General features: G+C 38.1%; 2 protein-coding genes and 1 long non-coding RNA gene across 3 annotated transcripts in view; 2 read left to right on the forward strand and 1 right to left on the reverse strand.

Moving 5' to 3' along the window:
* The window catches only part of LOC140928964 (uncharacterized), a 5,767-nt gene extending 3,008 nt beyond the window's left edge, over positions 1–2,759 (reverse strand). The window contains exons 1-3 of the mRNA XM_073378774.1: positions 2,655–2,759; positions 908–991; positions 154–312 (exon numbers count right to left, since the gene is read on the reverse strand). Coding sequence (XP_073234875.1) covers positions 154–312; positions 908–991; positions 2,655–2,657 — 246 coding nt within the window. The 5' untranslated portion in view covers positions 2,658–2,759. The remainder of the gene's footprint in view (positions 1–153; positions 313–907; positions 992–2,654) is intronic.
* LOC140927195 (uncharacterized) overlaps positions 1–12,500 on the forward strand; it is an 86,739-nt gene that overhangs the window by 74,090 nt on the left and 149 nt on the right. Inside the window, exons 2-3 of the mRNA XM_073376840.1 lie at positions 9,395–9,496; positions 11,226–11,388. Coding sequence (XP_073232941.1) covers positions 9,404–9,496; positions 11,226–11,388 — 256 coding nt within the window. The 5' untranslated portion in view covers positions 9,395–9,403. The remainder of the gene's footprint in view (positions 1–9,394; positions 9,497–11,225; positions 11,389–12,500) is intronic.
* The window catches only part of LOC140927197 (uncharacterized), a 48,630-nt gene that overhangs the window by 11,816 nt on the left and 24,314 nt on the right, over positions 1–12,500 (forward strand). The window lies entirely within an intron of this gene.

A 12,500-nucleotide genomic window follows, 5' to 3' on the forward strand; every position in this document is an offset into this window, starting at 1 on the left:
CAAACTCTGCACAATGAACCTAAAAGTATTATTTTTTTCTTTTTCACAATCTTTTTTTTATATTTAATTTTATGGTATTAATATTCTGGGTGAGTTAAATAAAAATTGAATTGAATTGACTTTACTTGCACTTCATTAACTAAAAGTATTTACCTTTTTAAAGTCGTAAACAATATCAACTTCTCCCCCGTTCCTGGAGTCTGTTTTTGGAATGTGGTAGATTTCTGTTTGTTTCTCAGTGTCAATTTCAAGATTTTCTTCAACATCTTTGTTTCCATCATTTATTTTGAGCTTGTACTTGTTCACAGTTTCCTGCAAAGTAAAAGAGACATCAGTCAACATTGACTGGAAAATTTTCCCAACAGCGCGCGCTCTCATTGGTTACTTCGAGGTCACATGACATCTAACAATGAAACTGTTTCCCGCCAAAATCTCTGAGTGGGACGGCATCCTTTCAATATCTATGACGTCAGAGAGTAACAGACTGTACCCACGAATGTTGACCGACGACCGCCGTTGCAGCGCCGGTTAATGAATTTCCAGCTTCAAAATTTCCAGCTATATAACAAGTCACTTAAAGACTGGTCCCTCGGGAAACAGTGAATTTTTTTTCTCTCGAATCTCAATGCTTTTCTTTGCTCCGTAAAATGCAAAGCCAGGGTTATCATTTGCCATTGGATATCAATTTTCCACTCCCTTTTTTCAAGCCAAATGTCGGCTAAATTTAACAAGGGGGTTCTGAAAAAGGCCCGTACTAATGTTCTACAGTCTGAAAAAGGTGCTCCTTTCAGGCGGAGCCATCCCTTATAGGCAATTACTCATTGAGGCTCCCGCGGAAATACATGTGGCATAACCGATTTATAACGCAGTACAGCAGTTACTTGGATGGCTAAAATGGCACAATTACCTTTTTGTCTTCACACTTACAAACCGAGGCTGAAGATGTGGCAACAACAAGGACGGCAAAACACAGAAGGAACATCTTGAACTCCTGGTGAGGAAAACATTAAATTCGTTAGAGCTTCATATCACCAGGAGCCCATCAAATGGAGCCTCCATCTCCATTAATTTCTTGAGTCAACCCTTTCCCGAGTAGATTTATAAATAGAACGGCTTGTTTCCCGCGAAAAGTGTCATATTTCCGTGAGTCTCGTATCTCACCGTGAGAAAAATTAAGTTGGAAGAAGTCGAACTCAGAAGCCCGTCTTTCGACCGTTTTCTTTTTTTACTATACGTCCATTTTTACAGTTTTACAGCCGCTGGGATCTGGGATGAAATAAAAGTTAATGAATTACCCGACTGAGACTGAGCATGAAGCGATGGGACAAAGGCAGCGAACTGAGGATCACGAAAAGGTTCTTTGCGAGTGTTTGTTTTTGTTTTTTTTTTTTGCCGTCATACATCCCACATTTAAGCATGCACCTTGAAAAGAGTCGACGATTAAGCGTTCTGTGGACGATTTGAAACTCTTCGATGATCAGCGCCGAAAAAGTGCCAGGATCATTTGATTTTTGTTATCGCCGTGGAGTGGATTTCGCCAGTTAAGCACCGCGTGCAAAAGCGATGACCTAAGTAGCAACCAAGGAGGAATGCTTCAGAAAAATTGCAGTCTTCCTTTACACTTGACTTGTATCACCATGAGAGTTGCCTGATAAAACTGGCACTTGAAAAGTTGAACCGAAGACAACAGTTGCTCAACCGTGAAGCTAACTCAAAAGTAATTTGCTAACGGTGGAATTTGTGACATCGCGCTCCAGTCCAAAGACGCTCTTATTTCAAGAAAAACAAAATGGATTGTATCTGCGCCCAAAGAATTATGACTGACTAACAGGAGAATTCTCAGCAATTAATGTAGAAGTTTAGGCCAATTCTTTCCTTCGAATTCGCATCTGTAGATTACTTTTTCGCGAGAAAACAATGGCTGGGCTCGGCGTTACAAAACATAGCAGGAAATCATCACACTAACTGACGGACAAAACAACCACAGTATAGTATTTATTCAGACAAACGCATTTCGGGGAAAAACTTGAAAAACTAGAAATTTGATTAATATTGAGTCATTTAGCCGAAATAAGAACCTTAACGCTCAAAAAAATTGGCTAAAGAAAACGAATCATGTCAAAACTACAGACTGCAGGTAGTAGTTAATCATTACGCATGTAACAGACCAGCTTCATGGCCTCTTATAAATGTGAGACAAGCAACCAAAATTAAGATTAACATAGTAAGAGTTTAAAACTCTCCACAGTATAATCTACCCGCTAGAAAGAAAAGAAAGAAAATCTCTGAGGGATGAAAACGCCAAAGTCACGTTTCACTAGCTTATGATTTTGTTTGGCCTGTCAGCACCGGATTTCCAGCTGTTTCATGAAGTACAATACCAGTGTCATTTAGTCGTTGTGATTGGCTCTTCCCACCGTCGGCGCGCGAAGTCTCCCCTGGGAACCGTTCTAATTATAAATCTACTCGGGAAAGGGTTGACTCCAAAGGCATGTATGGGAGATGGAGGCTCCATTTGATAGGCTCCTGATATCACTCATGCTGAAAAGGGACTAGGAAACCGCGCTCTTCTGGGTTCCTAAGGACTGTATTGTTTAGAAGCCGGTCCTTTTCTTGTTAAAACAAACAAAAATATATTTTCAATTAAAACTTACCATTTTTCCTTTATAACAGAAAAGCGGTGACGTCAGTTTTTCGTTCTTCTCGTAGCAATGGACTTATAGCCTTCTCCACTGAGAGTGAATGCAAATCCCACAGTGGAACCAGCTTTTTATGTCATCTGAATGCTGTTGAGTGTTTCCTCATTGTTAACTTGATATTACAGTTGGGATGACATTTTACACCTGAATTTGGAACTATTTTCCTATTTTTCTGTGCTATTTGTGTACCTTAAATGACCTCGTAGTAGTGCTTCTTTCACTGCGCATGATCAGCTACTATAAGTCCTGAATCATGTACTTAAGAGGTGACAGTTTACACCTGAATTTGGAACTTTTGTTATTTTTCTCATTTATTCGTGTACTTTAAATGACCTCGCGTTAAAAGTGTTTTTAGCATGAAAAAACAAAAACAAAAAACAAATCAAAAACAAAACAAAACAATAAAAAAGGCTCCTTTACTCTTCACCCAGCACTAACATTACTTTTTCAGGAAAAAGCTGAATCCGTACATGTCTGTATATTCAAACTCCATATTGCATCATGTTGTTATATCTACAGTTGTTTAATGACGCCATCGGAAATTTGTCTCCAAAAAAAACGCACACACACACCTTTTTTTTTTTCAATTTTCACTTGCAATGGCGCAAATTAACCAGTGGCAAGAAGCTCGGGGATAACGTTGCTGCTTATTTGAGCAGCCTAATTATATGATGACTTTTGTCAACAGTTCTAGTAAATGCGCAGTACTGTGATCGCTGAAGGAAGTGCTGATTGAAGGCCTTGAGTTCATGTTAGTGATCTCCATGTGAACAATATCTATTTTTATGCAACATAGACTAGAGATTTAACAACAAAAGGTAATAAAAGACATACAAGACTAGGTTGTTCAGAAAAACAAATTAAGTGTAGCATGAAGTGTTAAAGGTCATTCCTCTGAGATTTTTGTCAAACTTTCCATTTGTGAAAACTCAATAAATTCCGACTGCAGAAATGAATTGAAAAATGGAACTCCCACTCAAAAAAAATTCGTGAGATTTGATGCATGCAAATAATCCCCCCTTTCCGTAAGCGCCTTAATATTTTGCAGAAAATTTGGCTCGATCCCGTTAGTATATTCTAGTGTCTTAAATTGAAAACCCAGATAACTAAAACGAAATAGCCAATTTCAGTAATCACTAGTGGATACGAAGAAACCGTCATTTTAGTTCTTCGACCAAAATTTATTATATAATAGTTACATTTGCAACCATGGTGACCGACCAATTTTTACCATCTGACATTTCCTTATTTTTTTCACGTAGTGAAAATTTACTAATTTTTCCGTCTATATGTATGGGCTCAGCATGCTTTGTACATCAAATTGGTACAAGAAACTGTTTTGTAGTTTACAACGAGAACCGAGAACTGACCGAGAACTCCTACATACCCACAGAATCACGCCATACCATTTGTCTTCTGGGGGGCAAGAGTCCAAGTGTCAAGCTGATGTCTCACAGAGAAAAAACTTCAAGTGTAAAATTTCATCTCATCTTAAGTACATGGATAAGGACTTATAGTAGCTGATTATGCGCAGTCAAAGAAGCACTACTTCGAGGTCATTTAACTGGCATACTAACTGAGCAGAAAAATAGGTATAGTTCCAAAAGTCAGGTATAAAAATGATTATCCCATCTGTAATATCAAGTTAAAAATGAGGGAAAAATCGACAGAATTCAGTTAGACTGTACATTTCTTTTAACATAATAATTCCAACCAACTTATATTATTTATTAAGACTGATGCAGAGTTTTCTTGGATGACTTTACTTTATCGTTATAAACTACAAAGCATTTCTTGCACCAATCTGATGTACAAAGCATGCATGCTGAGCCCATACATATAAACGGAAAAATGAGTAAATTTTCAAAATACGTGAAAAAAATAAGGAAATGTCAGCTGGTAAAAATTGGCCGATCACCATGGTTACAAATGTAACTATTTTATATTAAATTTTGGTCGAAGCACTAAAAATAAGGTTTCTTCATATCCAATAGTGATTACTGCAATTGGCTATTTCGTTTTAGTTATTTGGGTTTCCAAATTAAGACACTAGAATATACTAACGGGATCGAGCCAAAGTTTCTGCAAAATATTAATGCGCTTACGGAAAGGGGGGATTATTTGCATGCATCAAATCTCAAGAATTTTTATTGAGTGGGAGTTCCATTTTTCAATTCATTTTTGCAGTCGCAACTTATTGAATTTTCACCCATGGAAAGTTTGACAAAAATCTCAGAGGAATGACCTTTAACACTTCATGCCACACTTAATTTATTTTTCAGAACAAGCTAGTCTTGTATGTCTTTTATTACTTTTTGTTTTGAAATCTCTAGTCTATGTTGTATAAAAATAGATATTGTTCAATTGTTCACATGGAGATCACTAACATGAACTCAAGGCCTTCAATCAGCACTTCCTTCAGCGATCACAGTACTGCGCATTTGCTAGAAGTGTTGACAAAAGTTATCATATAATTAAGCTGCTCAAATAAGTAACAACCTTACCCCCGAGCTTCTTATTGCCACTGGCTAATTCGCGCCATTGCTAGTGAAAATTGAAAAAATAATGGTGTGTGTGTGTGCGTTTGTGTTTTGGAGACTAAAGTCTCCAAACTTGTGATGGCGTCATTAAACAACTGTAGATATAACAACATGATGCAATATGGAGTTTGAATAAAAAGACATGTACGGATTCAGCTTGTTCTTGAAAAAGTGATGTTAGCGCTGAGTGAGGAGTAAAGGAGCCTTTTTTTCTATTTTGTTTTGTTTTTGTTTAGTTTCGTTTCTTTTTTTTTTTTTTTTTCACGCTAAAAACACTTTTCACATGAGCGTGACAAATTGAATGCAGATCTTATTAACTTCACGCTTTTAAATACAAGTATTTTCAGATACACTTTATAACAAGCTAGAAAAATTTCATCCAGCTTTCAAAATGTAAAGTTGATGGAAAAGGCGTGTATTAGCGAGGGTCAAGAAATTCATTTCAGTTTTTTTTTTTGTACGTGTAAAATTTTCAGTTTTTTCAAGTTGGAGATTATTTTGTTATCCATGCCTCAACTGACTTTGTTTGTTATTTTGAGTTTCTAGGTTACATAAGCTGTTGTCAATAGTTGCAGCATATGCGCAATACTGTGATCGCTAAAGGAAGTGCTGATTCTAGGTTTTGGAGTTCTATTTTAGTGATTTTAAAACAAATATATCAACATGTCACGCATGACTGGGAAAAAAATTCCAATGTGCGCCATCTAAGACTCACCTATAGATAGCCAGTTAACGTTTCACCCAACAGCTTATAGCTTCTGCTCGTCGATGATTTTTTACAGCCTTTTTGATTTGAGGCCGATTAATTATCATATCATTTGTAGCATGTGCGATATGTGGCGATAGCTGGATGGTGACTTATAAAAGTACATCACCGGTCTTGAGTGAAGTGGAGATTTGTAGTGGATTCACGTGTGATTAAATTTGGCGAAAAACCTCTTTTCTCGTTGAGTCATAAGTAGGCTATGTGTAAATCATCTTTAATGTTAAACATCAGCAAAGGTCTATAGCTGTCAAAAGCAATTTTACTATTATAACTATTTCTGGTCGAAGACAATGTTTCTTTTTTCCTTTCCTCCAGATTCCTATGTGAGAAAGGGAAGGTCGAGTCTGGCCGGAATGGCATGGACTTATTCATCAGGCCCCGGTTGTTCAAAAGTTGGATACCGCTATCCACCGGATAAATCACTATCCAACGGATAAGTGTTAGGGAAACCAATTGCGCTATCCAGTGGATAGTGATTTATCCGGTGGATAGCGTTATCCACGTTTTGAACAACTGGGGCCAGGACTTTCTAGTTGCTTATTATGCGCAGTGAAGAGAGCACTACAACGAGGTCATTTAAAGTACAATAATGAAGTAGAACAATAGGAAAACAGGTCCAAATTCAGGTGTAAAAATATCATTTCATCTTACAACTGTAAGTACCTGGATCAGGACTTGTATTTGCTGATTATGCGCAGTGAAGGGAGCACTACTACGAGGTCATTTAAAGTACACGAATAAAAAAGAAAAATAAGAAAATAGTTCCAAATTCAGGTGTAAACTGTCACCTCTTAAGTACATGATTCAGGACTTATAGTAGCTGATTATGCGCAGTGAAAGAAGTACTACTACGAGGTCATTTAAGGTACACAAATAGCGCAGAAAAATTGGAAAATAGTTCTAAATTCAGGTGTAAAATTTCATCCCAACTTTAATATTAAGTTAACAATGAGGAAACACTCAAAAACATTCAGATGGTATAAAAAGCTGGTTCCACTGTGGGATTTGCATTCACTCTCAGTGGAGAAGGCTATAAGTCCATTGCCACGAGAAGAACGAAGAACTGACGTCACCGCTTTTCTGTTATAAAAGAAAAATGGTAAGTTTTAATTGAAAATATATTTTTGTTTGTTTTAACAAGAAAAGGACCAGCTTCTAAACAATACAGTCCTAGGGAACCCAGGAGAGCGCGGTTTCCTAGTCCCTTTTCAGCGTGAGCGATATGAAGCTCTAACGAATTTAATGTTTTCCTCACCAGGAGTTCAAGATGTTCCTTCTGTGTTTTGCCGTCCTTGTTGTTGCCACATCTTCAGCCTCGGTTTGTAAGTGTGAAGACAAAAAGGTAATTGTGCCATTTTAGCCATCCAAGTAACTGCTGTACCGCGTTATAAATCGGTTATGCCACATGTCTTTCCAGGGAAGCCTCAATCAGTAACTGCCTATAAGGGGAGGTTCCGCCTGAAAGTAGTACCTTTTTCAGACTGTAGAACATTAGTACGGGCCTTTTTCAGAACCCCCTTGTCAAATTTCGCAGACATTTGGCTTGAAAAAAAGGGAGTGGAAAATTGATATCCATTGGCCAATAATAACCCTGGCTTTGCATTTTACGGAGCAAAGAAAAAGTGTTTCCCGAGGGACCAGTCTTTGAGTGATTTGTTATATAGCTGGAAATTTTGAAGCTGGAAATTCGTTAACCGTCGCTGCAACGGCGGTCGTCGGTCAACATTCGTGGGTAACAGTCTGAAGTCATAGATATTGCAATGATGCCGTCCCACTCAGAGATTTTGGTGGGAAACAGTTTCATTGTTATATGTCATGTGACCTCGAAGTAACCAATGAGAGCCCGCGCTGTTCGGAAAATTTTCAGTCAATGTTGACTAATGTCTCTTTTACTTTGCAGGAAACTGTGAACAAGTACAAGCTCAAAATAAATGATGGAAAGAAAGAGGTTGAAGAAAATCTTGAAATTGACACTGAGAAACAAACAGAAATCTACCACATTCCAAAAACAGACTCCAGGAACGGGGGAGAAGTTGATATTGTTTACGACTTTAGAAAGGAAAATATTTTTAGTTGATGAAGTGCAAGTCAAGCCAAGTCAATTCAATTTTTATTTAACTCACCCAGAATATTAATACCATGAAATTAAATATTAAAAAAATATTGAGAAAAAGAAAATAATAATAATTTTAGGTTCATTGTGCAGAGTCTGGGACACCTAGATAGTTCGTAAACTAACCAAGTAGGTGACCGAAAACGAGAATACGAGTCGAAGGAATATAGTGACAAAATAGTTGTTTTACTTTTAGATAAAAAGCATTACTTCATTGATTAAATAGTAGTAGTTAAAGATAATATAATCATAAAACTTCAGGAATTAATAACACTGTTATAATAATCAATCATAGAATTCTTGGCATTTTGACGAAAACTAGAAAACGGCCGATTTTCTTCTGTAATATCAATAGATAAAGAATTCCAAAGGTATGGAGTGGTGTGAACCGATTTCACAAACAAAGGAGGCGTGTGTTTGTATTTCGCGATATCAATAACAGCCACGCTTGAGTGACTTCCACTAAAACTTTTCGCCACTCGGTTTTAAAAAAACTAAAAACCGAGTGAACATAATTGCTTGCGCACAATTTACTCTCTTCCTCGCCGACTCGTCTACGCTCGAAAATGGTGCTAAAGGGGAGGGGGGTCTGATCACGTAAATGAAAATGGTCCTTTCACAATCAAGAAAATGGCAGACATGGTGAGAATAACGGTTCACGGCGAGTTAATCGTGAATAATTATTTTATTTCTCGTTTCCGCACATACAAAAAACAATAATTTGGGAATTACGTTACATGAGAAAAACATTATCGATTCTCTTAATTCACGGGAAATAAGGGGACCGATCAAGAGTCACGAAAATACCCTTACAAATCAGTATACGTAGTACCTACACTTTACACTCGTTCGTTCTTTTTACTTCTTGAACGGCGCTGGAGTGTGACTCTAGTCTAAGCGCTGAGTGACGACAGAGAAGACAAGCGTGACTCGTAGGTTGATTTCCCATCACGGGCAACCCAGTCGGGTAACGGTTTGGGTATAAATGGTAAGATAAATTCAGGACTAGTAAATTGCGTCCCAGAATCGCCTTTAACATTTGTAGAAATCAGTTCCTTTTACCGTAAAACGGCCGCGAAGGCTTTAAACTGGTATCTAAGTTAGCTTTTAAAGGAACGCAACACGAACTGCCGTTTGGAATATTCCGAAAGGCAAAACAGCACTTTTTCGATGTTCCGATGAAGTCGAGTTCCATTTAATTTCCAACTGCATTTGTATGAAATGGTAAACAACCATCATATAGTTACAATATTGCCTTTGTTTTCCTTTCTTGCAGAACTTGACCATGCACCGAATCTCTGCCCGAAAAGCCTGTTTCCTGAGTAAATTTGCTGAAATTATGCCCAGCCCTCGTGACCTTGTCAATTTTCTTGATCAGGTAATTCAACTGAGATTGTTTTTCAGTTTTTAGTGTAGCGGTCTCAAAGGAACGTGGTTTAATGAAGATCTTAGCTTTCAGGGAATGTTAAGTGACGATAATTTATCATCTCCATAGGTTCATTTGAACGAATACGATACGGTGGAACGGAGAAATCTGAAAATTAAGTTCTCTTCGATTTTGATTGCCACAGTATTTCAGTGGGAAGTAGAAGTGAATTCGTTTTAATGTTGTAGTTCAATTTTGTTTCGAAACCGATTACGCCTTAAATTGCTTAGGGAAAAATATTTCGACAACGACTAGGGGTTAATCCCCTCTTAACGAGTTCAACAAACTGGGTACAGTGGAAAAATCTATATGGCTGATTTTAATAACATTCTTGGAAGGGGCTGTTCCTGCAGTGGCTTAACCTGGAACAGAGTCTCTGAGTAACTCAGATAGTATAATATCCACGGCTGAAGAGTGTCAATAACAGGGAATCTGAAACTTTCTTTTGTTAAAGAAACGTAAATGCTGAGGAATTTAACCGATTGCCTTAAAGGGACTGGTTCACCATAATGCGCATGCGCGCCGTTTTTCTCTTCAGAATAACTTTGTTGGGTCAACACTAAATTCGAAATCGCCATTACCGGTACAATCTTTGAAAATCCTTCGTTTTATTCGGACATCCGTCGCTTTGGCTGGTCTAGTTATACTTCGGTAGTGGTGATTAACGTGTGGTTGTGTCGTTTGACTGGTTACGTTTTAAGAAGACGCAAAAAATAATGTTTTGATCATGAGGTTCAAAAGAGCATCGTGGCCGTCCGGCAACAGGACGTTCTCAAGAGTCTTTGGAGATAGAGAAGCTTAGCCTATCGATCTGGTATGGTTCTAGGAGTAGTGTGTGGCTTACGAAAAGAATACAGGACACTTGGAAAGTGGTTAAAGGCATGATTTCGTTCAACTTTGATTTGATTTTTGACTCCGACCTGTAGTTATACCGCAACAGGCCGCGCGATCTTCACCGATCTGGCACACTTGAAATGTTCCTTGTATCTTTGCTTTACCATCGTATATGTTTAAGAATTGATGTTTTTAAAATAAATTATTGCCTGATTATTCTGTTTATAATCTAGTTTCTTTATGTGTGCTACTCGATAACATTTGTTTTGCGGAACACTGACCCGATGCAACGCGAATGAATTTGTTCATTTGCTGATAAGCAATTGAAATTTATGCTCAGTTAAGGATAATCTTTATACTCATACGTTGTGTGCTTTTGTCACCGGTCAAGCGCCATTTGTAGGTATTTCTGGGTTTATATAAGGCGAACTGAGAGAACAGTAATAAGATGTTTGTTTACAAATTTTGTTTGCCGATCGGTGACCGCTTTGTTAGCGTGGATACGACCTCGTAAAAATACACGTTGGTAAATGTTTGTTTCAAAGCAGGACAGGGCTGTAAATTTTATTCTTATCGGCTGCAACATATATCTGAGGAGTAGCAAAGAATAAACTTGAATTATGGGGATAAATAAAATCAAACCAAATGCCCGGAAATACTCTCGCGTCGCGAACAATTAATTTGAATTTTGTAAATTTACTTGCGTGCATTTAACTCGCTTCCGATTGGTTGAAAAACAATCAGCTACTGCCAGAACTCACACATGCGCATTATCGTGAACCAGTCCCTTTAAAACCAAGAAACCAATGTTAGTAATTCCACGTCTGCTGTTTGATCTTCTTCACAGGAAAGACCCACTATAGTAGACAGAAATGAGACGAAAGTTGAATACGAAGTCGTTTCCACCGTCACTGACCGCTCGGACCTGAGTGATGAAATGGCTTCTATGTGTGCCAAGCTGCCCATTTATCGCATCAAAAAGGCAACGCCGTTTTCGGTAGTGGTCAAACGTAAGTATTACACGTTATAAACTAATTATGCATACAAATAAGTGTTTAGGACATCAAAGTGCCATTCATTAAGTCATTGCTAAAAAGAAACACCAAACAATTTTTGTCAGTCGAATTTCACTAAACTGATGTGTATGAAATGCAGACGCTAAATCATAAAAAAAGGAAGGAACAGGTCAAAAAGGCATTTACCCAACAGTCTCTTTTTTATGCCGGTATTAATTTTTGTTTCGTAAAAGATCTCGCAAATCTAGCCCAGCCATCTATTTCGCTACTCGTAGGTCCCCAAGTTAGTCTGCGAAAATCACATTTGGCCTTTAGGATCGGAAGGGAAGTCTCAAAATAATATAGCTAAAGCACAGTGCTTTAGGCTTATGTAACACCTAGTTGTAAGGTGTGCGTAAATGCATGACTTTTTATATTCGTTATGATAGTGTCAGATGCATTTTGGACTGATTTAGGGCAAATTTGAAGAGGCAAAAGTTAGGAGGTGTTTACATGACACCGGGGCGTCTTTCCCGCCAGCGCGAGTTTACTCCGCTTCCCTCTCGTGGCTCTATCATGATTACATGGCACAACCAAAAAATGTCATGCCGGCGCGAGTCACCCCGGCGTGAGTTCACCCCAGTTGTTGTACCGGGGCGAGAATTTCACTCCCGAACGAAATTTCGCAACGGTATCATGTAAACGCGAAACGACCATTCGTTTCGTTGTGAAATAAGTCTGCCGGTAAACTGGAACGGGTAGCGCATGGGTAGTTTTCGTCAATTCAGGATGGCGTCGTCATCTTGGTCATAGGACGACAAAAAAATCATGCAAACATGTACGGGAATTATGAAATCAAAAGTCACCCCAGTATGAAACTTGAGCCGGTGCGAGTTTCCTCATGTAAACACCTCCTTATTTTTTAACCAAAGTAAATAGTGTCAGTAGTGAAAGTGGAAACGAGGTGGGTTACTGTTTTCTTTATTGCAATATTGTTAAGGAAAATGTTTTGGCTCCTACAAACAAAATCTCTCAGAGCGCTTATGAAAGAAAGTGTCCGTAGTTAACTTCAATGAAAATTGCCAGTTGAATAAAAGGCTCAATTACTTATACGACATACTTATTTT

The sequence above is a fragment of the Porites lutea genome, chromosome 2 (assembly GCF_958299795.1).
Source record: "Porites lutea chromosome 2, jaPorLute2.1, whole genome shotgun sequence".
Taxonomy (NCBI): Eukaryota; Metazoa; Cnidaria; class Anthozoa; order Scleractinia; family Poritidae; genus Porites; species Porites lutea.